Source organism: Pygocentrus nattereri, chromosome 18, assembly GCF_015220715.1.
Source record: "Pygocentrus nattereri isolate fPygNat1 chromosome 18, fPygNat1.pri, whole genome shotgun sequence".
Classification (NCBI taxonomy): Eukaryota; Metazoa; Chordata; class Actinopteri; order Characiformes; family Serrasalmidae; genus Pygocentrus; species Pygocentrus nattereri.
In genome coordinates this window covers 700,001-725,610 of record NC_051228.1, presented here as the reverse complement: position 1 = coordinate 725,610, position 25,610 = coordinate 700,001, and the positions used below count along the sequence as shown (strand labels likewise).

The 25,610-nt window shown below is 44.7% G+C and overlaps 1 protein-coding gene across 1 annotated transcript in view; it reads left to right on the top strand.

The window, feature by feature from the left end:
* ryr1a (ryanodine receptor 1a (skeletal)) overlaps nt 1-25,610 on the top strand; it is a 138,240-nt gene that overhangs the window by 53,720 nt on the left and 58,910 nt on the right. The window contains exons 37-64 of the mRNA XM_037547310.1: nt 625-851; nt 1,884-2,328; nt 3,261-3,827; nt 4,288-4,488; nt 6,565-6,673; nt 6,781-6,924; nt 7,474-7,747; nt 8,000-8,114; nt 8,968-9,100; nt 9,893-9,987; nt 10,578-10,713; nt 11,787-11,973; nt 12,953-13,064; nt 13,271-13,391; nt 13,893-14,062; nt 14,332-14,552; nt 15,677-15,767; nt 15,849-15,989; nt 16,407-16,570; nt 16,686-16,764; nt 16,888-16,977; nt 17,058-17,198; nt 17,871-17,948; nt 18,821-18,896; nt 18,990-19,113; nt 20,609-20,724; nt 23,742-23,809; nt 25,365-25,486. Coding sequence (XP_037403207.1) covers nt 625-851; nt 1,884-2,328; nt 3,261-3,827; nt 4,288-4,488; nt 6,565-6,673; nt 6,781-6,924; nt 7,474-7,747; nt 8,000-8,114; nt 8,968-9,100; nt 9,893-9,987; nt 10,578-10,713; nt 11,787-11,973; nt 12,953-13,064; nt 13,271-13,391; nt 13,893-14,062; nt 14,332-14,552; nt 15,677-15,767; nt 15,849-15,989; nt 16,407-16,570; nt 16,686-16,764; nt 16,888-16,977; nt 17,058-17,198; nt 17,871-17,948; nt 18,821-18,896; nt 18,990-19,113; nt 20,609-20,724; nt 23,742-23,809; nt 25,365-25,486 — 4,547 coding nt within the window. The remainder of the gene's footprint in view (nt 1-624; nt 852-1,883; nt 2,329-3,260; nt 3,828-4,287; nt 4,489-6,564; nt 6,674-6,780; nt 6,925-7,473; nt 7,748-7,999; nt 8,115-8,967; nt 9,101-9,892; nt 9,988-10,577; nt 10,714-11,786; nt 11,974-12,952; nt 13,065-13,270; nt 13,392-13,892; nt 14,063-14,331; nt 14,553-15,676; nt 15,768-15,848; nt 15,990-16,406; nt 16,571-16,685; nt 16,765-16,887; nt 16,978-17,057; nt 17,199-17,870; nt 17,949-18,820; nt 18,897-18,989; nt 19,114-20,608; nt 20,725-23,741; nt 23,810-25,364; nt 25,487-25,610) is intronic.

Genomic DNA, 25,610 nt, shown 5'->3' with positions numbered 1-25,610 from the left:
GTATTTATAAACCATATAAAATGCTGACAGTGGAACAGTCAAAATAAATGAAGTCATTCTAAAGAGCGGAGAAGCAGCCAATCACATGAACGCACAGATTCTCGTAGTCCGACGGCCACAGCTGCCCAGCAACACCAAAAATAACCGCTCTGTGGTTTAGTTCCTGCTCAGTGTTTAAATGGTGAATAAATGGCGTTTGGTGAAGTTACTCACAGCGAGCCTGATGACCACGACTGTGAATAGTGTCAGATACTGCATGTCAGCTCACCTTGACGGAACTGCGCGAGCGGGAGCGGCACGGAATGTTTCGGTTAGGGGAGTGGAATGAAATCGCGGGGGAGTGGGCGCGGACAGACCTCTGCTGCATTCGCTGTGCCAATACATACGTTAACACACATTATCATGGTACTTTATCGTATTTTGGATGCCATTAGTTTTGTATGAGGAGGTTTGGTAATGTAATCATTGTCAGAGTATTTTAGTCTCATCTAAATCTGTCATGTCATGTTTGAACAAAGTAGACATGCTGTATTTTACTTAAATCACGGACAGTTCTGTTTTGAAAGTACAGTATGGACACGTGTATGAATCTCTTCACGTCTGAACCGTCACCCTCTCCTCCAGAACATCATGCCCATTTCAGCAGCCATGTTCCGCAGTGACCGGAAGAACCCGGTTCCTCAGTGCCCTCCCCGCCTCGACGTCCAGATGCTGACCCCGGTGATCTGGAGCCGCATGCCCAACCACTTCCTGGCTCCTGACACGGCCCGCGTGGGCGAGCGGCTGGGCTGGATGGTGCAGTGCACCGAGCCGCTCACCATGATGGCCCTGCATATTCCAGAGGAGAACAGGTACGCAGCGCACAGACAGCGCTCAGGCTCCAAGACGCCTACGGCTGTGTTTAGCTATGCTGTTGTCCATGTTTATAGGTAGATACAGAGTAAAATCCAGGCTAGAGACACCAAGCACTTCCACACAGTGTGAGGAGACTGGGATAATGTAGACATGCAGTTAGTATGATGCGCTAAGCTTCCATTAGCCTTGCAGCTTCAACTACAGAAGCAAACTAGACACCAAACATGTCTTGACTAAATGACAAGGGGGGGATTTTTGGTTTTAAAGGCACGGAAACCAAAACACCGGTTTAATCTAAGGAATAAAGAATGTAAAGTTTTGTGTTTGAGTAAGTCTCAGACTGGCTTTTACTCGCTGGCGAGAGCTAAAAGAGATAAACGGATGCAGGACCGTCTCTCCTGTTTCTACTAACGGGAAAACAGCGAAACTCCAACAGCAGATTCAACCCTGAACCCTGACGGTGCTGTACACTGTTTCCTTATTTGTGACAAAGGTTGTCTGACTGCAGTCCTGTTTCTAAGTCAGCATGCACAGAATTAAATTCATCTCATGCCAAATAAGCCTTGAAGGTTTGTAATAAATTCTGTAATGTTGCTCTGCCTTGTAAGTTGACATGGTTCTGTCTCTTGTGATGCTGTCTTTGACAGTGTTGTGCCGAACTCTGACTCCCCGGCAGAATCTGACTCCCCTCACTCCTCGTGTGCGCGTTCATTACGCAGGCATGTGAATGCTACAGATTACACTAACGATTTCTGTTGTTTACGTGTGAAAACATATGAATTGTGAGTGTAACCTGTAGCATCCGGGGAGTCTGATTCTTCGGTTTTCTTCAGCTGTCCATGAGGGGGCGCTCACAGTACGACTTGTCTTCACAGCAAGGATGTGAAAGTGAAATACACTCTCCAACTGTAGGGAGAGCCCAAGAACAAAAAAATTCCAAGTCTCTCATAAAGCTGCTGTGAACTAAATGTCATAGGTAGAAAGAAATGCTGAACAGTGTACATGAGCTGTGTCCCTCACTCCTGTAGGTGTATAGACATCCTAGAGCTGTCCGAGCGGATGGATCTGATGAAGTTCCACTATCACACCCTCAAGCTGTACGGCTCTGTGTGCGCGCTGGGAAATAACCGTGTGGCTCACGCGCTCTGCAGCCACGTGGACGAGTCTCAGCTCTTTTACGCCATTGAGAACACGTACCTGCCCGGGCCGATCCGCAGCGGCTACTATGACCTGCTCATCTCAATGCACCTGGAGTCCGCCAAGCGCAACCGCCTCATGACTAATCGGGAGTTCATCGTGCCCATGACGGACGAGACACGGAGCATCACGCTGTACTCGGACGCCGAGAAGGCCCATGCGCTGCCCGGTGTTGGCCGGTCCACGTGCCTGCGGCCCAAACTCCACTTCGCACCTACTGGGTTTGTGGGGACCAACGCCGACCTCTACACGCTCAGCCCCTTCATACCTCTACAGGTATGGAGAGGGTGACTAGTGTTTATTACGCATGCTACAAAATGAAAGTCCTGAAATTTAAGACACACTGACAAAATATAAAAGGCAGATAGTAAATAAAACATCAGCTTCCTTGACAACAGAGAGCAGTTGTGAAGTGTCAAGTGGTCTTTACTGTCATCCTTCAACATAAACTCTGTACAATGGAACAAAAGTTGTTCTTTGGGTCCCAAAACAGAGCAGAGTATTAAGTAAATACATTAGACAGAAATTTTATAGAGCAGTAAATACACAAGACAATAACTAATAGACCAGGCAGGACAGTTCTTAGATACGCTTTGCACTTTGGCTGTTGTTATTATTAGTGCACAGATGGCGTCGGCAGGGACTTTCCAGTCTTCTTCTGCTGTTTTCTTTGTATCAAGGTGGATGCTGTGGAGAAGTTCTTGAGTGTTGTATCTGATCTTGATGCTCCACATGCACAAAGATTAAAAATCTCGTGTTTAATGTTCCTCATATAAACAGTTAAATAGTTACAGTCAGACAAAATTTTCACTGTTCATCTGCTTTTGAGCATTTTCGGTCAAACTTTTTGGCATAAACAATGAGCTTCACTCAGTCTGGATTTCAGCATCTCCAACTGACAACATGATGTCATAATACATTTATTTTGATTTTGGGACATTCAGGAGGTCTAACAGGTTAACTTGGAGACCCCCTGTATTCTCACGTTGGCTAGACTAATAATTTGGTTCACCAGCAGGATACAAAAAAAATGAAAGAATTCAAGGTCTTCAGGAATTCAAGGAAATCAGCTGTTTATCTGATTTGATCTGATAGATGTGTTGCGGTGTGATGCCTGTGTTACGGTGTTGGCAAACTATTTAGATCTGTTTATCATACGTGAATCCAGTGTACACAAGCAGCGTTGTTTTGATTCTCTCTCTCTGCAGATCATGAAGGACCATGCCCTGAGCATGCTGACGGAGGCGGTGCAGGACGGCGGTCAGGCTATGCGTGATCCCGTAGGGGGCAGCGTGGAGTTCCACTTTGTCCCCATCCTCAAACTCATCAGCACTCTCCTCATCATGGGCGTCTTTGAGGATGAGGACGTTAAACACATCCTGAAACTGATCGAGCCGTCTGTGTTCAGCGACACGGAGACGCCAGCGCAGGACGGAGGAGAGGGGGAGCAGCAGCTCGTCAGCAAGGAGGAGGGAACGGAGGAGAAGAAGGAGAAACAGACAGAAGGAGACACTGAAGATGAGCTGCTGGACGAAGGAGTGGTGGAGGAGGAAGAGGAGGATGATGAGCTGGAGGAGGAAGAGGAGGAGGAGGAGGAAGAAGAGACCGAGAAGGAAGAGGAGGAAAACCATGCACTGGCTGAGAAAGCAGACAGAGAGAAAGCAGCTGAGGAGGAGGCGGAGCCTGGGGCGGAGCCTGCAGTTGGGAAGGAGGGGCAAGAAGATGTTGGGGAGGGGCTTCTCCATATGAAACTTCCTGAGTCTGTTAAACTACAGGTGAATAAAAATCTCTCAGGGCAGGTTTGTTTTCTGTAGCTGTGTTCCACTGCGTGCTTATCTAGAACGACTTACAAAAGTGCTTTGTTGTCCAATCTAGAACAAACGGGTTAGAGTACTAAACTGCCCTTCAGCTCAAACACTGCCAGAAAATAAAACCTAGAAAGACACAGAGTTAAACAGAGTGCAGTACAATATGTTTCAATAAGCACTTACACTCTAAAAAATTACGGTTCTTTAAGGGTTCTTTAGTAAAGAAAATGGCTCTGAATAGACCCTTGAACACTCAAAAAACCCTTTGCATGCATAGATGTTTCTGTGCATCATGAAATGGTTCTTTCGATTAATGAAGAATGCGCTGTAGATGGTTCTATATTTAGCACCAAGCTCTCTATATAGAACCATTTTCTTTACTAAAGAACCCTTGAAGAACTTTCTTCCTTCATCATCTCTCTCTCAGATGTGCACTCTGCTGCAGTACTTCTGTGACTGTGAGCTGCGGCACCGCGTGGAGGCCATCGTGGCCTTTTCAGACCGGTTCGTCACTCAGGTCCAGTCCAATCAGAGACAGCGCTATAATGAGCTGATGCAGGCGTTCACCATGACGGCCGCGGAAACAGCCCGGAAAACCAGAGAGTTCCGCTCTCCTCCTCAGGAACAGGTACACACACACACACACACACACACAGGAACAGGTACACACACACAGGAACAGGTACACACACACACACACACACGTCGCTCTCCGGTACAATGCAAGCATCAGAAATCGCCCTTCCTTTATTACGTTACCAGGTAAAATTTTTCCTGATGTTTCTGGTGAAAAATAGATATAATAATAATCCACTTGCGTAAGGAAGGAGAAAAAACATGAGTGTAGCACAGCCTGTGCTACCCTGGGCTCAAGGAGGACGCTGGAGGCAGGAGAAACGTTTACATTCACATTTACAGTATTTACCAGACGCTCTCATCCAGAGCCGCTTACAAAAGGTGCTCTGTCCATGATTAAACACAGCAGTGCAGTACATTCCAGTAAAGACTTAACTCAGTGCTCACCTAAGTGCTGTGTAAAGAGACGGTCTTCAGTCTGCGTTTGAAGGCCACGGGAGGCTCTGCTGTTCGGACGGCCAGTGGGCGTTCGTTTCACTCCCTCGGTGCCGGTACGGAGAACAGTCTCGATGCTTGTCTTCCACGCGTCTTGAAGGATGGGGGGTCGAACCGAGCTCGTGGTCCAGTTCGAAGTTTTGTCCATTGCCGTTAGGAGAGAGGGGCTGGTCCGTTTTGGCTTTGTAGGCACCAGGGTTTTAAATCTGATGCAGCTACAGGAAGCCAGGGAAGGGAGCGCAGCAGTGGAGTGACGTGACTGAAGATTGAAGACGAGCCGTGCTGCTGCATTCTGGATGAGCTGCAGAGGCTTGATGGCCCTGAGATGACAAGAAACTGCACTAGCACCTGGGTGGCCTCTCGATTGAGAACGGGTCGGATCTTCCGGATGTTGCACAGGAGAAACCTGCATGACTGAGTCAGGTTCGCGATATGAGCTGAGAGCGATAACTGGCAGTCCAGAGTCACACCAACACTTCTAGCCTCTTCAGACGGAACGATCAGTTTTCGGCAGCCGCTTCCTTTTATTTTCACTCCAAACAACCAAACCAAAAACACAACCTAAGCTTAGCTTTTCAGTCCTTTTCTCCAGACTAAGCTTTTCAGCTCTTCAGTCTTTTCTTCTGCTGCTGCTTGTCCCTTCCTTCCGTCTCTGTTCCCTCTCCTCTTTTAAAGAGAGCGCTGAGCTGAGAGGGAGCGCTAGATCGTTGCTCCGCTTCTGTAATAAAAACTGAAACATTTTTCCTCCAAATGAACCCAGTGCCTGAAGTCTTCTGTGAAAACTTGAGACAGAATACTTGCTAGACGTCAGTGGTGTGTAAGTAAGTTCCCAGTGATTTGGGTAACACTTTACTGTACGGTGGTGTTTATAAGGCTGTTTGGCACCTACATAAGCTTTTCATGACAACTGACATAACCCTTCATAAATGTTTATAAAATGCTTATTCTAATGGGGCTCATCTCTCATAAAGGCTAATTTAGCTAAATTTGGTCAAAACTGGCAAATATAACATTTACAGCGAATGGAACAAACGTTTATAAACATGTAGGGTTATGCCAGTTCTCATGAAAAGCTTATGCAGGTGTCATGTAACGTTATGAACAGCACCCTACAGTAAAGTGTTACCGTAATTTGCTTAACAAATAGTCTCGCGTGGTGATTGGTGCCACTTTACGTCACGACACACTGAAAATAAATAGCTTGTACTTAAGGCCGCTTTGGCTGGAATGAAGGGGCTCTGACTTCTGCATGTTTTGCCTGTTTTGTAAACAAAATAAATATTTTTTGCAGTAGATTTAGTTCATATATATATATATATATATTATAAACTGTACCACAAAACCTATTTATAGATGTTTTGTTTAATGTCACATTTTTTGTCTAAACTCATTGTTTTATTAATTCTTCACTGGGGATATTCATTTTATTAGAACTTGATTCTTGATGTTCTACAGCTTTCTGAGTCAGTTTAGAGTAATGTAAATATCCTCTTATGAATGATGATGGAGAACCAACTTAACATCAGGGTCATTTTATACGTTTATCTGCAGCCAGATGAGTTGTTGAAAAGTGTGTGTCCACCTCTGAAGAGTTTCTGGAACGGAGATGGAGATGAGCTGTGTGTGTTTGTAGGTGAACATGTTGATGAACTTTAAGAACTGCCCAGAGGAGGACTCTCCTGTTCCTGAGGAAGTTCGTGGTGAACTCCAGGCGTTCCACACTGACCTTCTGGCTCACTGCGGTCAGTTCGACCCCGACTCACCAACACAGACACTCTAAACACAGATAAAGCCTCGTAGGAGTCCTGCACTCACAAGCAGTGTCCCTCTCTCCCGCTGTCTGACGCAGGTGTGCACTTAGAGGAGGAGGAGGAGGAGGAGCAGGTGGACGCGTCGCTCCGTGGGCGGCTCCTCCGGCTGATAGAGAAGGTGAAGAGTCTGCGCAGGAGGAAGCAGGAGGCAGAGCCAGAGCCCGAGGACGAGAAGAAGCCCAGTCAGATGCTTTACATTCATTTCTCTCTTCATTTCAGTCATTCCCATAAAGATTATCATAGATATGAATTATAGATAATTATATGCATTGTCATCATTCAGTTATGCAATAGTATTCATAATAATTAAAATAAAATTTTGTTCTCATGCTATCATTATTATTATTAGTTTTTTTTTATAAAAACAATAAAAATAATTATTTAAATTTTAATTAGTCTTATCTAGTATTATTGTTGTGGTGGTTCTTATTATCATTTGTATTATTATTTAAACAGCAATAAAGCATAACAATTCAGAGGTTAAATAGTAAAAAATATGCTTATTATTTTATTAGTATTAAAATGCAATAAAATATAATTAAAATATTAAATAGTAATAAATGATTGTTCTTTTTCTTCTTCTTTTTGTTATTTTTAAAACAGCAATAAAATAAAGTAACTTAAATGTTACTTAGTAATAAAAAATATGCATGTATTATATAAATATTAAATGATATACAATAATATTACTAATATTAAACTAAAACTCTTGTCCCTGTGGTTTGTGTCAGGTACTCTGCAGGAGCTGATCTCCCACACAATGATCCACTGGGCTCAGGAGTCCTTCATCCAGAACCCTGAGCTGGTGCGGATGATGTTCAGTCTGCTGCACCGTCAGTACGACGCGCTGGGCGAGCTGATCCGCGCCATGCCCAAAGCGTACACCATCAACTCGGTGTCGGTGCAGGACACCATGGAGCTGCTGGAGTGTCTGAGCCAGATCCGCTCACTGCTCATAGTCCAGATGGGCCCAGAGGAGGAGAGGCTCATGATCCAGAGCATCGGGTCAGTCAGAGATCAGAACGTACTCCTTCATCTCTGAATTTCTCTCAGAAAAACACGGCAGTCAGACAGTAATTATACAAAATTAACAATAGGTTTACAGATTTAAACATTTAGATGGATACATTAATGCGAATAATATAGAAAATAATGATACAAAAAAGACAATAGAAAGGCGGATATATTATTTAAATAAGTGTTTATAACATTAACATTTCCACAAAAAACATCACTGTTTTTATCTTTTATCCTCAGAAATATCATGAGCAATAAGGTGTTCTACCAGCACCCAAACCTGATGAGAGCGCTGGGCATGCACGAGACCGTCATGGAGGTCATGGTCAACGTGCTTGGCGGTGGAGACTCTAAGGTACTGACTGGCCCATCCGACGTAATGAACTCATTCAGTAAGGCTCATTTTAGAAGCTTGAAATTTGTTTTAACCTGTTCTGGATCACTGTACCAGTACGCTTCATTCACTTCAGTTAATTTATTCGTAAATTTTATGACTCAAGTCATCCATCAATAGTGATGCACCATTAGAGAGCCTGAAATCTCAGGATTCGATTCCCACAAACCGTTTTATGATCCGTTATTCACAGCAGTTACGATCGTCTCATCTGCAGCATCAGCACAGAGTAAGCAAACACCTGCAAATCTGAGTGTCCCCACCTTCAGAGCCTCTCCGCCTCCACAGAGACACCATCCTCCAAAACGTGAGGTCTGATAACACGGCAGGAGTCAGAGATCAGTTCAGAGATCTGAGTCAGGAGGAAACAAACTCCTCTGTTCTTGAGTTGCTCTGAGTCAGTAACTCACACAGTTATTCTGACCTGTTTCCTTTCAACTGAGACTGAGATCATCATCATCATCATCATCACTTTTGTTTATATAGCGCTTTTCCCGTGCTCCAGGACGCTTTACAGTCAAAGAACATGAACGCACTAAACAAAAGGACAATACAGGTAAACATTCAAGTATAAACGGAACAGCGAAAACAGTGAAGACAAGTAAGTCTTCATCAGAGATGAACGAAGACAGAGCGATCATGATTGTAGCCCAGAGTATGTGGGAACAGCGCCCCCTTTATTTTGGGTACGCCGTTTCAGGCACAAATGTGACCTCATTTAACAAGTTAATGATGTTTCTTCATTCTAAAACTCATTTTACAGCAGAACTAGTCGATTGATTGTAATCAATGCTGTTTATAATTCTACCTCCAGGAGATCCGGTTTCCACGCATGGTGACCAACTGCTGTCGCTTTCTGTGCTACTTCTGCCGAATCAGCCGTCAGAACCAGCGCTCCATGTTCGATCACCTGAGCTACCTGCTCCAAAACAGTGGCATCGGCCTGGGTTAGTCGCTTAAACATGAGATTTAAAGTAGACTATTCACTTTTAAAATATTCTGTCAGTTTCTGAGTCGTCTAAAGACTTAAGCCCAGTGCCATTTCACCCCTCATCCCTACCCCTCAGCCCTAGAGGGGTAGGGTGAAGTGTTAGGACTACATGACCCTCCAAATGGAAGTTTTTCAGAGAGTCCAAACAGTGTTATGAGAAAAAAGAAAAGCCATGAATATGGCTGAGCAAGAGACCGAAGAAACCACAAATGTGAGAATTTTCTCTGTTGAAAATTAGGATAATCATTGTATTATCTTTAATGATGTTTTAGTATATTATGGCCTTTTCTTCATAACAAGCAGAAAAAATTTGCTAGTAGTGTTGATGTCTCCCAAGCTAGCCAGCAAAATTTCCAGTTCCACCTTAAACAGTCCAGCAGTTCTGACATCTGAAGTGGCAGAATATAACTGCTGCTCCATTTAAGTCTCAACAGGAAAAATCGAGACGCTGGAGAACAGCTGACGTCAGCTTCCTCTGATGATATATGATCCCTAAATGTAACTAAAGCCCAGCAGTGAGGAGCTGAACTTTCCCCTCCTCTGCTGTCCCTGCAGACGGGCAGGGTCGCCTACAGAGCGGCGCTAGTAGCTGTTAATGAAGTGATGCTCTTTTATTAGAGGGTCTCATTTCAGAGGAAGATCTCAACCACTGCCCTGTAGCTCAGGAACAATCCACAACAAGAGATAGGGGTAAAGTGAGAAATGGGACCGGGCTGAACTGCACTGATGATGTGTATTGGTGTTTCAGGGATGCGTGGCTCTACTCCTCTGGACGTCGCTGCAGCGTCCTGCATAGATAACAATGAGCTCGCTCTGGCTCTCCAGGAGCAAGACCTGGAGAAGGTGACCGACTACCTCTTTTATTATTATTAAGCAGAGCGGTATGGAGCGGTATAATTCCACATAAGGAGCTTCAAAAGATCTACAAATGCAGTGATTTGTCTCTATAGACAAAGATCAGAACTGTCCAGGCTGTGGTCATCTCTGAGGTTCTTTATGGATGTGAAATGCCTTTGAACTTTGGTGTTGGTAAAGACTTTTGAAAGAACTTCAGACGACAAAGATAACAAACATATGGAACCTCGAGCAAATCAAAAACATTTAAAATTGGAGCCGTTTATTTCCTTGAGTGATTTTAAGATAAGTGTTAAAGTTAAAAATTATATCATTCTGCTTGTTTTTGTTTTTAATTTGGTTTTGTGTGCTGCCTTTATGGCCAAGGCTCACTTATCAGAGATTTTTAGTTTAGATTTTTATATATATATGTGTGTGTGTGTGTGTGTGTGTGTATATGTATATATATATATATATATGTTAGTAGATTTAATGACTTTATGGCAGTTCTAAAGTGTGGAAAATAGTAAGAATAAGAAAAAATTCTATTAGTCGTTGTGTCTAAACCTTGTCTTCTGAACTGGACTGTGATGCTGCAGGTGGTGAAGTACCTGGCAGGCTGTGGGCTGCAGAGCTGTCCGATGCTCCTTTCTAAAGGATACCCCGATATTGGCTGGAATCCCTGCGGTGGGGAGAAATATCTCGATTTCCTCCGATTCGCTGTCTTCGTCAATGGTGCGTACAAGCCATTACAGGACACACTTACAAAAGGTGTTCTTCAAGGGTTCTTTAGTAAAGACAGTGGTTCTATATAGCACTATGAACACACAAAAATATTTGCATGATTAAAAGGTTCTTTGCTTGGTGTAATGGTTCTTCAGATTAATGGGGAATGTGTTCTCAGTAGCACCAAAAAGTTCTAGTATTGTTACAAGCTTGACACCATAACAATAGCAGAATCCATTTGTGTGCTATATAGAGCCTTGTACAGAACATTCTCCAAATATGTCCTATATAAATCTAACACAAGGTTCTATATAGAACCATATACAGCACATTGTGCATCAGTCTGAAATCCAAAATCAGGGTCAAAACGGTCCAGGGTCAGAGAGCCAACACGGATGGAACGGGGGACAGACATGACAAAAAGAAACAGGATAAACACACAACGGAGGCCAGAAGACGCTAAACAATACAATATCAAGAATACAAAGACCAGCAAACTAACAGGGGAAAACACAGGGCTTAAATACAGGGAAACAACGAGGGTTGACAATACACAGGTGAACAACAGGTGAGAACAATCAAGGGCAGGGTCAAGAAACAAGGGGGCAGAACAGGGAAGAATCAAAACAAAGAAAGCACATGGACAAAACAAAACAAGAGCACATGGAGGACTGGGAGGGGCCAGTCGTGACACATTTCACCATGCAAATGCATGAAACTTCAATATAGAACTCATGCCTTTACTAAAGAACCCTTGAAGAACCAACTTGAGTAAAAAAACATAAGGCAGAGACATCAAACATCAAACAGAAGCATTTACATTCAGTGCCCATGTGAACAAATAATACAATAATAAATTATAAATAGATTGTTAATGATGGAGGAAATCGCATATCAATACAACACATACAAATACATACATACATATATATATATATTATAAACAGTAACCAGTAAGTAAACAAATAATGCTTTAAACAATTCAGTACAATTAGAGCGCACTAAATGATTAAATATGTGTCCATCTGTGTGTGTGTGTGTGTGTGTGTGTGTGTGTGTGTGTGTGTGTGTGTGTTCTACAGGAGAGAGTGTGGAGGAGAACGCGAACGTTGTGGTTCGTCTCCTGATCCGGCGGCCAGAGTGTTTCGGTCCTGCGCTCAGAGGAGAGGGGGGTAACGGTCTGCTGGCAGCCATCGAGGAGGCCATCAAAATCTCTGAGGACCCGGCCAGAGACGGGCCGAGCGTCAAGAAGGACAGACGCTTCCCCATGTACGAGCAGACCACTGTCCCTTCAGGGTTACAGCGGTCATACCTCAGCTCTGTGCTGGTGCCGTAGGCATATTTTCTTATTTACCTCTCAGTTTCATGTTCATCACAATGTCTTCTTAGGTTCTAAGTAATGATTTTAAATATTTTTATTTTAAATATTATTTTCCAGACTGTTTAAATCGCGAATTGAGACACTTTTGGCCCAACTTGAGTTTGAGTGCTGACGTCACAACAAGGAGATAAAATGGGCGTGGCTTTTGACTTTCTTCTCACATACATTAGCATGAATTTCCAGCATCATTCTCAGCACTGCAGTGACACTGACGTGGTGGTGGTGTGTTAGTGTGTGTTGTGCTGGTCTGAGTGGATCAGACACAGCAGTGCTGCTGGAGGTTTTAAACACCTCAGTGTCGCTGCTGGACTGAGAATAGTCCAGCAACCAAAAATACCCAGCCAACAGCGTCCTGTGGGCAGCGTCCTGTGGGCAGCGTCCTGTGGGCAGCGTCCTGTGGGCAGCGTCCTGTGACCACTGATGAAGGACTAGAGGATGACCAACACAAACTGTGCAGCAGCAGATGAGCTGTCGTCTCTGACTTTACATCTACAAGGTGGACCGACAAGGTAGGAGTGTCTAATAGAGTGGACAGTGAGTGGACACAGTGTTTAAAACTCCAGCAGCACTGCTGAGTCTGATCCACTCAGACCAGCACAACACACACTAACACACCACCAGTGTCACTGCAGCGCTGAGAATGACCCACCACCCAAACAGTACCTATTCTGTGAGGGTCCATGGGGGTCCTGACCACTGAAGAACAGGGTAACAGAGTATCAGAGAAACAGATGGACTCCAGTCTGTAACTGTAGAACTACAGAGTGGAGCTGAACGGTCAGTGGAGCTGATAGAGTGGACAGTGAGTGTATATGTGTGACAGGGCTGTTCACGTTTCTCCTTGGTGTTTGTGTTGGGCTGTTTTAGGTTTGGAGGGGAGGAACAACACGAGGAGAACAGAGTTCACCTGGGAAATTCTATCATGTCCTTTTATGCTGCTCTCATTGACCTGCTGGGCCGTTGTGCTCCTGAGATGCATGTAAGAGCAAAATTCATTCAACAGCCGATGAAACAGTGGACGAATTTCACTCCTGACTGTTTAGACTGTAGTGTGTTTCAACCTAAACCTTAAGCTACATGCAGTGGAACAGTTTCACACCATAGAATACATTAAATTAAATGACTCTTAGAATTGTTGCTCAGTAATTAGGCTATAATTTGTCTATTTGTGTTTTATCTGTGCAGCTGATCCAGGCAGGTAAAGGAGAGGCTCTGAGGATCAGAGCTATTCTCAGGTCTCTGGTGCCCATTGAGGACCTGGTTGGTGTTATTAGTCTTTCAGTCCAGATACCTGCATTTGGAAAAGGTGAGCAGTATGGATTTAAAGCAATGCACTGCATGTCCAACAGAATTCAGCTACCTTTAGGTGTTCAAACATCTAGTGTAAAGCCTTCGAAGAGCAGTAGTTGCAGCACAAACTCACTATTAAAGGTGCAGTGTGTGAGATTTCGGGGGATCTATTATCAGAACTGGAATATAGTAACGAAACCATGTTTTAATTAGTGTATAATCAGCTGTCAGTCTGAATCATTGTGTTTTCATTGTCCTAGAATGAGCCCTTCATGTCTACATAGCGAGCAGCTCCTCTTCAACAGAGGCTAGCCAGGGTTCGGCTAGGTGCAGTCTGCAACCTCACCACTAGATGCTGCTAAATCTTACACACTGCACCTTTAATGTGTTAATTTCAGAAGAAACTCTTGAGGAGCAGGTGGCTACAAACTTTGGTACAGTGTATTAAAGGACTATTGGGCAGGTTTTGAAACTCCCTCACTCCCCATGTGACCTGCACTTGTTTGTTTTACTTTAGACAACAGCATTATTGAGCCGAAGATGTCTGCCAGCTTCGTCCCTGATCACAAGGCTCCGATGGTGCTGTTCCTGGACAGAGTGTACGGTATTGATAACCAGGACTTCCTGTTGCACGTGCTGGAGGTCGGATTCCTGCCGGACATGCGGGCAGCGGCCTCTCTGGACACAGTGAGCCTCACTTGCAACTGACTAATTATTACATCCACCAGTAGAAGGGTTTAAAACGGCGCCGATTCAGAGTGGCCAGTTAGCGGAAGCACAAGTAGGGTGTTTCTAATAAACTGGCCAGTGAGTGGAAGCGCAAGGTTGTGTTTGTACTGATTGTTTCATCATATTGTTCTAAATCATAACGAATTGTGGTGGAATGACAGATGTCAAGGCGTGCTGAGTTGTTCTTGTTGAGTGTGGCTGATTTGCCGTGTGTGTTTGTGGTCCAGGCTGCGTTCAGCACCACTGAAATGGCCTTGGCTCTGAATCGGTACCTCTGCTCTGCCGTTCTGCCTTTAATCACCAAATGTGCCCCCCTGTTTGCTGGAACGGACCACCGGGCCATCATGATTGACTCCATGTTGCACACCATCTACCGGCTGTCCCGCGGCCGCTCGCTCACCAAAGCTCAGAGGGACGTGATCGAGGAGTGCCTCATGTCTCTCTGCAGGTCAGTGTGAAGGAAATGTGTTTGTTAGGTATTTTGGGAAGTCAGCAGTGGATTTACTGTCCAGTCACACACTGTAATGGAATGACACTAAAGACACATAAAAGGCCCAGTCCCATTTCACCCCTCGCCCCTACCACTCAGCCCTACCCCGCCGTTTTGCGTGTTCATGTCTAGGGGTAGGGTGTCCTGATTGTAGTTGAGATAGAAGGGAGGGGTTGGTAGAAGTGTTTGGGCTCCAAACGGAGGTTTTTCAGAGACACTCCAAACAGAGATATGAGAAAAAAAAGAAAAACAGCAAGACGGCTAAACAAGAGACCAAAGTTAAAAACTATAATAACCCTCGTTTTATCTTAGTTTAATGCTGTTTCAATGTATTATGGTGCTTTTCTTCATCACTAACATAAAAATCACTAGTAGTGCTGACGTTTTCCCGTTCCACCTTAAATGGTGTAGCAGTTACATTCTGGCACCTCAGTCCTCAGAACTGCTGCACCATTTAAGGTGGAATGGGAAAATTTGAAGGAGAAGCTGGAGAATCTCTGACTTCAGCTTCATATCACTGGAGAATTAGGGGGGGTGATAAATAATTGCCCCCCTCTTTGAAGGCGTGTGATCCCTAAATTTAATTAGATAAATATCCAATAATATTGATAATTATTATTATTTATGACCTGAAATAGGAGTGTTAGAGGCAAACACACAAACCATAATAATACATAATAAGAGATTTATTTATATAGCACACTAAGGCCCAATCCCATTTCTTATTTTCACCCCTACCCCTTGTTGAGTGTCTCCTTGCCCCTTGGAACTGAGTTATAAGGGGGTAGTGATTGAAGTCTTTCCTACCAAATGAGACCCTCTAATAAAAGAGCTTCACTTCATTATCAGCTACTAGCGCCGCTCTGTAGGCGACCCTGCCCGTCTGCAGGGACAGCAGAGGAGGGGAAAGTTCAGCTCCTCACTGCTGGGCTTTAGTTAATAACTGTTTTAACAAAAATGGGTGAGTCTTGTGGCTCTTAGGGCAGGAACAAAGTGGGCCATGTTAACAACAAAGAGATTGAGGGTAAAATTTCCTTATAGTCTTTCTTTGCCTCGTGATGTGTGACACTTGTCTGCTTCAGGTATCTGCGCCCCTCCATGCTCCAGCACCTGCTGAGAAGACTTGTGTTTGATGTGCCGATTCTCAACGAGTACGCCAAAATGCCACTCAAGGTAAAGTGTGGTCCTCTAGACCTGCAGGTGACTTTCCATACGCCAACTCAAGCCTTATCTGTTTAACTGTGTGTGTTACAGCTGCTGACCAATCACTATGAGCGATGCTGGAAGTACTACTGCCTGCCCAATGGCTGGGCGAACTTCGGAGTGTCGTCAGAGGAGGAGCTCCATCTGACCCGGAAACTTTTCTGGGGAATCTTTGAGTCTCTGGCACACAAGGTGAGAACCATGGTATCAACAGTGGAGGTAAATGCTGCAGGTGCTTCTCTTGTAGTATCAGACCATCTGTGTGTTAATTCCTTTGAGCTAACACACAGATGGTCTGATACTACATGAGACACAAATTTCTGTGTTTCTAATAAAGTGGCCAGTTAGTGGAAGCTCAAGGTGGGTGTTTCTAATAAAGTGGCCAGTTAGTGGAAGCACAAGGTGGGTGTTTCTAATAATGTGGCCAGTTAGTGGAAGCACAAGGTGGGTGTTTCTAATAAAGTGGCCAGTTAGTGGAAGCACAAGGTGGGTGTTTCTAATAAAGTGGCCAGTGAGTGGAAGCACAAGGTGGGTGTTTCTTATAACGTGTCCAGCTAGTCTGTGTTGTGGTCAGTGGGGACTTTTTTTAATCTTTTTTTTTCTTTTCAGAAATTTGATGCCGAACTGTTTAAAATTGCGATGCCCTGCATCTGTGCCATAGCTGGCGCCATACCTCCTGATTATGTGGACGCCAGCTACTCTTCCAAAACAGAGAAGAAAGCTTCTGTTGATGCTGAGGGCAACTTTGATCCCAAACCTGTGGAAACCACTAAGTACGTTCTATTTTGACATGCTGCATGTGTACTGAGTAGTGATGTCATAACTATGACTTGTGTGTGTAATTAACTGTGCAGCAGTAACGTCTTGTTTCTGTTGGGCTTTTGTTAGTACGATCATTCCTGAGAAGCTGGACGGATTCATTGACAGATACGCTGAATACACACATGATAAATGGGCTTTTGAGAAGGTGAGTCTCGGCAGATAAACATGAATTAAATGTTCGCTTTTGACTTGACACTGAGAAACTGAATATCCGATAAAGTTGTGTGAAATGAAGTGAAAGTGTCCTGTGTGCCTTGTGCTTCCCCAGATCCAAAACAACTGGACATTCGGTGAGGTGCTGGATGAAAATGCCAAGACTCATCCCATGCTCAGGCCATACAAGACATTTTCTGAAAAGGTAACATGCAGTAGTATCATCGTTTTTCCTCCTTCTGTAAGCTTCCTGTATTCTTTTTAATCCTGTCTCCTGGGCTGCAGGATAAAGAGATCTACCGCTGGCCCATTAAAGAGTCCATCAAGGCCATGATCGCCTGGGAGTGGACGCTGGACAAAGCCAGAGATGGAGACGAGGATAAAGCAGAGAAGAAGGCGGCTCGCAAGATCTCCCAGACTGCACAGGTACAGAGAGAATATGACAAAAACACTGTAGCCTTGAGAAGGACAGATTTGATCACTCACTGAGCACTTCTTTAAGTCCACCTCCTCGTTTCTACACTCATTGTCCACTCTATCAGCTCCACTGACCGTTCAGTTCCACTCTGTAGTTCTACAGTTACAGACTGTAGTCCATCTGTTTCTCTGATACTCTGTTACCCTGTTCTTCAGTGGTCAGGACCCCCATGGACCCTCACAGAGCAGGTACTGTTTGGGTGGTGGGTCATTCTCAGCACTGCAGTAACACTGACGTGGTGGTGGTGTGTTAGTGTGTGTTGTGCTGGTCTGAGTGGATCAGACACAGCAGTGCTGCTGGAGGTTTTAAACACCTCAGTGTTGCTGCTGCACTGAGAATAGCCCACCAACCAAAAATATCCAGACAACAGCGTCCTGCGGGCAGCGTCCTGCGGGCAGCGTCCTGCGGGCAGCGTCCTGCGGGCAGCGTCCTGTGGGCAGCGTCCTGTGGGCAGCGTCCTGTGGGCAGCGTTCTGTGACCACTGAGTGTAGATACCAAGCAGGCATACCTAAAAAAAGTGCCCAGAGTGGGTATATAATACTGTGTATGGCAACAGATTGTCCTGTCACTGTGATGATAAAGCTTTTCCTTAAGTGAACTGCTGTTCCTTCATCCTCTAGGCAACCTATGACCCCAGCCATGGCTACAGTCCTCAGCCTATAGACATATCAGGCATGACGCTGTCCAGAGAGCTGCAGGTAGAGTCCCATCAAAGAGTTTCCTCACTGTTATCCAGAGAATTTTTACTGAGCTACTTCCAAAATACTCTCTAACACACTGTTCCTGAGAAGAGCATGCATGTGTATGAATTTACAGGTCACTGAATTTGAGCAAAAGGGAAAAAGAAATGCTTTTATTGGGCAAGACAAACGTAGTAACTAGTAAATGAATTAAATAGAGTTAATAGAAATCTCAGATCGATGAGAAAATAGTGTAAAAATAGTAAAAAAGAAAAAAAATTGAATAAGTTCTGATTTTTCTAGATAAAAGATAAAATAAAAAATTAAATTAAAGGAGAAAGGAAAAATTAAAAGCAACTGAAATAGTTACACTCTGAAGGTGTTTTAGAATATTTTAAGTGAAAATCAAAAAATGCACTTGAAACCATCAAAATTATCTGCCAAAACGAACAAAAACGTCTAGAAATAATGTGGAAAATCTCATAAGTGCCCAACCTTTTCGAAATGGGAAATTAGAAATAGATATTTCCACTACATTTAAGATCATTTCATTTGACAAGACACTATTTTTTGCAGTGATGTCCTGGAGATCTGCCTATACTCCCAACCGCAGTCTGCCACACCTGCTCCAGCTCGTTACTTTGTTCATTGATCCTTGTCCTTGATGAGCTGAGTCAGACTCATTAGTGTTATGTAAGAGGGAAATAGCATTTTAGATGGAGGTTGGGACTAAACTCTGCAGGAGAGTAGATCTGCAGGAGGAGGGATGGTGATCACTGACACGCAGAATTCTGTATTCAGTCTTTTATACTTCGTGTGAGATGCCATACATGCGATAGGTAAACAGTCATACCCTGAAATGTTCTTCATCGCCTCTCGTTTGTCTGCAGTCCATGGCTGAGCAGCTGGCGGAGAACTACCACAACACCTGGGGCCGCAAGAAGAAGATGGAGCTGCAAGCGAAGGGTTCGGCTCCCTCCTCTCTCTGCTGTGTGGGTCATATTCGTATTTAACCCTGTAATTAACAGACATCTGCTCTCTCTTTTTGCTTTTGTCCAGGCGGTGGGACTCATCCTCTGTTGGTGCCTTATGACACGCTGACGGCTAAAGAAAAGGCTCGAGACAGGGAGAAGGCCTACGAGCTGCTGAAGTTCTTACAGCTCAACGGATACGCTGTGACAAGGTACGGCACAGGAACAAACATCAGACTGTTCAGCGAAATGGCAGAAAGGAGGGTTGATAGCTGCAGGAACGCAGAGTAACCTGGAGGTGGTTTATGGAACAGGTTGTGGTTTATGCTTCGTCTTTTGTTCTTGGAAGTTAACTGGGACCTTGAGTTCACTATTTCGCTCCACCTCATGTGCCACGTGTGATGTGAATGACAATAAAGCCTCCTTATCCTTCTCCTTCTCCTTCGGGGCGTATTACAGAAACATCTTAACTCTGAAATCTGATCTGATTAGTTTCCATGACCACTGAAGTTATTAACTTATTAACTCATTAACTCAGCGTCACACAAACATCCTAACTGGACTAAACCTCCTAAATCCTGTCCTAACTTCAGGATGAACCCCAGCAGGGTCCTGACTTCTGTTTAAGGCCCGTTTCTCTGGTTCTGAGGCGGCTGAGTCAGGCAGCGTAGTTCACTACCAGCATAATGAGCTCCATTTATTCCTACTGTAAAACGCGGCTTTCACTGGGAGATGTTTTTCTCTTCTAACTCTGCGTTTTAAACATCTCAGACGCTGCCGACTCGAACTCCACCGCCCCTCTGATCACCTTCCTGTGTTAATGTTGATGATGGAGGATTACAGTGATGGTGGTGAATAATGAGGAGGCGGAACTGAACGGGTGTCTGTTTATTAGGAGGAGGAGCGTTAGCGTGCTCGGCTAAAGCGTTTGGGAAATGGAGACTGAAACTGGGGAGCGGTGAGGCTCTGATAAACGGCACGGGGCGACTCTGATAAACGGCACGGGGCGACTCTGATAAACGGCAGGGGGCGACTCTGATAAACGGCAGGGGGCGACTCTGATAAACGGCACGGGGCGACTCTGATAAACGGCACGGGGCGACTCTGATAAACGGCACGGGGCGACTCTGATAAACGGCAGGGGGCGACTCTGATAAACGGCACGGGGCGACTCTGATAAACGGCAGGGGGCGACTCTGATAAACGGCACGGGGCGACTCTGATAAACGGCACGGGGCGACTCTGATAAACGGCACGGGGCGACTCTGATAAACGGCAGGGGGCGACTCTGATAAACGGCACGGGGCGACTCTGATAAACGGCACGGGGCGACTCTGATAAACGGCACGGGGCGACTCTGATAAACGGCAGGGGGCGACTCTGATAAACTGCAGGGGGCGACTCTGATAAACGGCAGGGGGCGACTCTGATAAACGGCAGGGGGCGACTCTGATAAACGGCAGGGGGCGCTCTCACAGCATTCACCAATTACAGTTTATCACACTTTAGTTCTGCTTGACCTTTTTCTTTCTAACTGCTATAAAGAGTTTCTTTTTCTCTTTTCACTCTGACACACAGTAACTGTGTGTTTGTAAAGCACTTTGATTTAGAACTGTTTGGTATGCAGGCTGTAATAAAGATGGAACGATTGGTTGCTATTTTGAGGCGCTCCTGTGTGTCAGTGTTGATACTGTGTTTGTTTCTCAGAGGGCTGAAGGACATGGAGAGCGACATCTCCTCTATCGAGAAGCGCTTTGCTTATGGCTTCTTACAGAAACTGCTGAAGTGGATGGACATCGCCCAGGAGTTCATTGCACATCTCGGTATGATAGTCAGGCTCTGATTATCTGGACAGGCTGACCAGCTGTGTGTCAAACATTTCTCACAAAATGTATGAGAATCTCGGTTCTTTAGCTTCATATACCAAACCTACAGTAGAAACGTGGGTGAGATCTTAGACTCTGAGCTTCTAAATTAAACTGTTTGGAGCTTGTAAACGAACTCATTTGACAATATAAAACATTTTGGATTATAAGGAGAGTGCTGCCTGAAGCAGAGTGTGTATGATGATTGCCTACAGAATGCATGTGTGACCGGTCTCCGACACCCCCTTACACGCAATAGACTAGACTTACCCTCCCCAATTTACTGGGCAGGGCATCCCACGCTTAGGCACTCACCTAAATGAGGAAAACAAACTGTCACAACTGAACAAGGTTTATTTAGTGTGACAATTAAGCAACAAGAATAAAAAAAAAAACTGCCAGCGCTGGTTCAGAGTAGCAAACGAGTGGGTACCGTAAAATATCTTTGCCGGTGGTCAACCTCAGTCAACATAGATGAATAATGCCATGACTCCAATGGTGGAATCTATACAATAGTTTAACACTTAATAGCCGTCATCAAATAAAAAGAAACAAAACACTGGATAAAAAAAACAAAAACAAATAAATGTGTTCAAAGAAAACCAAACACCCCACACAAAGTAATTACCAAGGAATAATCTCAAATCCAGTGCTACAAATTCACAATCTCCAAATGAAAATAATACAAAACATAAGAATCAATATACAAAACTCCAATTTTGGCTGAGTGTAACTATAAATAGATGGACGATGCCACCAGGGCATAGAAAGAACCACAGCACATTCACAAAGAGACACTAATTCCACCACATTCACTTGTACATATATAAAACACACACTCTTGCTACTATTTGGCAGTGAAGTATAATATTAAATAGTATAAAAAGTATCCAAACGTTTAATCCGGCGGATCAGTGCTAATCAATTATTTCAGAAGACATTTAAAACAAAACAGTGGGAAAAACCGTGGCCTGCAGTTCACCAGGCCTTGGTCCTCTGAGTAATATCCACTCTGCCTCATACCGGAGCTGAAGTGACGTACTAACGGCTTCTGCTTCCCAAGCTCACACAATGCAGTCACTGTTGCTCCACACGGTTTGGAGTTGGCTGGAAACCCTCTCTCTCGTCTGGCTGGAAACCCTCTCTCTCTCTCGTCTGGCTGGACACCCTCTCTCTCTCTCTCTCGTCTGGCTGGAAACCCTCTCTCTCTCTCGTCTGGCTGGAAACCCTCTCTCTCTCTCTCTCTCTCTCTCTCTCGTCTGGCTGGAAACCCTCTCTCTCTCTCGTCTGGCTGGAAACCCTCTCTCTCTCTCTCTCTCTCTCGTCTGGCTGGAAACCCTCTCTCTCTCTCTCGTCTGGCTGGAAACCCTCTCTCTCTCTCTCTCTCGTCTGGCTGGAAACCCTCTCTCTCTCTCTCTCGTCTGGCTGGAAACCCTCTCTCTCTCTCGTCTGGCTGGAAACCCTCTCTCTCTCTCTCTCTCTCTCGTCTGGCTGGAAACCCTCTCTCTCTCTCGTCTGGCTGGAAACCCTCTCTCTCTCTCGTCTGGCTGGAAACCCTCTCTCTCTCTCTCTCGTCTGGCTGGAAACCCTCTCTCTCTCTCGTCTGGCTGGAAACCCTCTCTCTCTCTCGTCTGGCTGGAAACCCTCTCTCTCTCTCGTCTGGCTGGAAACCCTCTCTCTCTCTCGTCTGGCTGGAAACCCTCTCTCTCTCTCGTCTGGCTGGAAACCCTCTCTCTCTCTCGTCTGGCTGGAAACCCTCTCTCTCTCTCGTCTGGCTGGAAACCCGCTCTCTCTCTCGTCTGGCTGGAAACCCTCTCTCTCTCTCGTCTGGCTGGAAACCCTCTCTCTCTCTCTCGTCTGGCTGGAAACCCTCTCTCTCTCTCTCGTCTGGCTGGAAACCCTCTCTCTCTCTCGTCTGGCTGGAAACCCTCTCTCTCTCTCGTCTGGCTGGAAACCCTCTCTCTCTCTCTCTCGTCTGGCTGGAAACCTTCTCTCTCTCTCTCTCGTCTGGCTGGAAACCCTCTCTCTCTCTCTCGTCTGGCTGGAAACCTTCTCTCTCTCTCTCTCGTCTGGCTGGAAACCCTCTCTCTCTCTCTCTCTCGTCTGGCTGGAAACCCTCTCTCTCTCTCTCTCGTCTGGCTGGAAACCCTCTCTCTCTCTCTCTCGTCTGGCTGGAAACCCTCTCTCTCTCTCTCTCGTCTGGCTGGAAACCCTCTCTCTCTCTCTCTCGTCTGGCTGGAAACCCTCTCTCTCTCTCGTCTGGCTGGAAACCCTCTCTCTCTCTCTCTCGTCTGGCTGGAAACCCTCTCTCTCGGCTGGCTGGAAACCCTCTCTCTCTCTCGTCTGGCTGGAAACCCTCTCTCTCTCTCGTCTGGCTGGAAACCCTCTCTCTCTCTCGTCTGGCTGGAAACCCTCTCTCTCTCTCGTCTGGCTGGAACCACACGTTAAACCAGTGCTGTGGTGCGAGGGCTGCACCCTATTAAAATACATTGCCTTTAGGTCCAAAACTGCCATTTAAACACAGACATGAGACCAAACGGAGACCTACCGACCTCAGTTCCTCCAGCAGCAGCGTGCACTCCAAACCTACCTGCTCCCCGTAAACCCAAACAGAAGTGGAGTAACACTTAATTACCGGGACGTTTATTGAGCTCACCTGGCGTCCTGTGATGCACTCTCAATTCCAGCAGAGGGCAGCCTAAGCTCCTTACCGGCAGCCCTTCCACACATTGATATGCTTTTATATAATCTGTCACTTTTGGAACATTATAATTGATTTTTTTTGTGTACGAGTTTTATTGTCTATATTTCACTACCATTAAGCAGAGCTTTCAGTCACTTTTATTCATTCAATTTATTTTCAAATAGTGATTAGATTTCACGATTGCATTGAATCATTTCCTAAGTAATTTTTATTGATGATCTTGACATTTTCTATCATTTCTGCCCTTGTTTTTGTGGTTTAATGTGTGCAGAGGCGGTGGTCAGCAGTGGCCGTGTGGAGAAATCACCTCATGAGCAGGAGATCAAGTTCTTTGCCAAGGTTAGACTTAAATCTAAAATCCTTTTAAAATCTGACGAAAGTGTAAAAAGTCTGAAAGTCTTCAGCGAAAGAGCAAAGCAGCACACTGGCTGAATCTGGGCCGCTGAAGAAAGAGCTTGTTCTGTAGTTTGTATGTAAGGTCATGGTGGTTATTGGTTTCACAGTAAATCACGGTGAAAGTCCATTCGGTTAGTTTCACCGTTTTTAATTTTAATTATCGTTACAACCGTAGTCGATTACCATGCTTTGAAAACCTCACCTAAAATACTGGACAGCATCAACCAGAGTTACCAGCAGTCTCCCAGACCCAGGTGAGCAGATGCAGCAGGCGGCATTGGTTTGGTTTTTTACTCAATTTTCTCGTATCCAGTTCCAACCACTCCTCCAATCATTCGATACCACCAGCGCTAGGAGGGTGGAGCCAAACACAGGCTTCCTCCGAATTCTGTGAAGCTTCACCGCATCTTTTCAAACCGCCGCTATTGAACAGCGCAGTGCGCTGGGAGGAGACACTAACCACCAGACCTTAAATTAATTAGCTTAATCAGAAATACTACCCGCATTAAAACTGTGAAGCTGAAGTCGGCTTCCCATTCACCAGCTTCTTGTTGGAATTTTACCGTTCCACCTTAAATGAGTAGCAGTTATTGTAATGCCTCAGGCACAAGAATGTAATTGTGCCAATATTTAAGGTGGAACGAGAAAATTCATACAAGAAGCTGGAAAATAGGAAGCCGACTTCAGCCTCCAGTTAAAATTACAGGTAGGATAGTTTGATGAACTAAATGTCCTTATCAGGAAAGGTTTCCTGCACTCTTAACAAAGATGGTTCTTCAATGGTTTTTAGTAAAGAAAATGGTTCTGTATAGAACCATAAACACTCCAAGAAATATGCTATATATCGTTCTATATAGAACCTTTTTGAAAAGGATTCTATATAGTACCAAAAAGCTTGATATCAAAATAATGGAAGAACCATTTTTGGTGATTTTTCATAAAGGTTGTATATAGAACCATATACAACACGTTCTCCATCAATCTGAAGAACCATTTCACCATACGAAGAACCATTTAAGCATGCAAGTGCTTCTTTGAGCATTCATGGTTCTGTATAGAGCCATTTTCAGAGCCATAAATCAACTTAATTGTGGGGCGTAGTAATATATTCTATTCTATTCTATTAAATTATATTATAGTATAGTATCGTATAGTATATTGTATTATAGTATATATTATATTATAGTATATTATATTATATTATTACACGTGATATCGTTTTCATATGTTTTTAAGGTTTTGGCTGTATTACAATTATTATTTTAATGTTCATTCAAATAAAACTGTCTTAGTGCTGCTTCTCTGTGGTTCTCGCTGTAGGACGTGAAGTGATTTTGTTTTGTGGATCAGTAGTTTGTGAGCGCAGTCGCTGCACCGATAACTAATCATTTTGGTCACTGATATTTGCTCTTCATAGCGTTTCATCTCTAGTGCTCCGCTGGCCAGATGTGCAGTGAATATTGATTTAATGACTTCCTTTTGGGATCGTCTTCTGCAGATTCTCCTGCCTCTGATAAACCAATACTTCAAGAACCACTGCCTGTACTTCCTGTCCACTCCTGCTAAGATCCTGGGCAGTGGGGGTCACGCGTCCAACAAGGAGAAGGAGATGATCGCCAGGTTAGGACTCCCCTCCAAACCCATAGAAACGTGTGCAGCTGTGAGGATTCATGGCTTTAGCTTTTGTCATCATGGCGCCGCCCTTTAGAACATTCTCTTTAAATATTTTCCACATTTTCCTGGT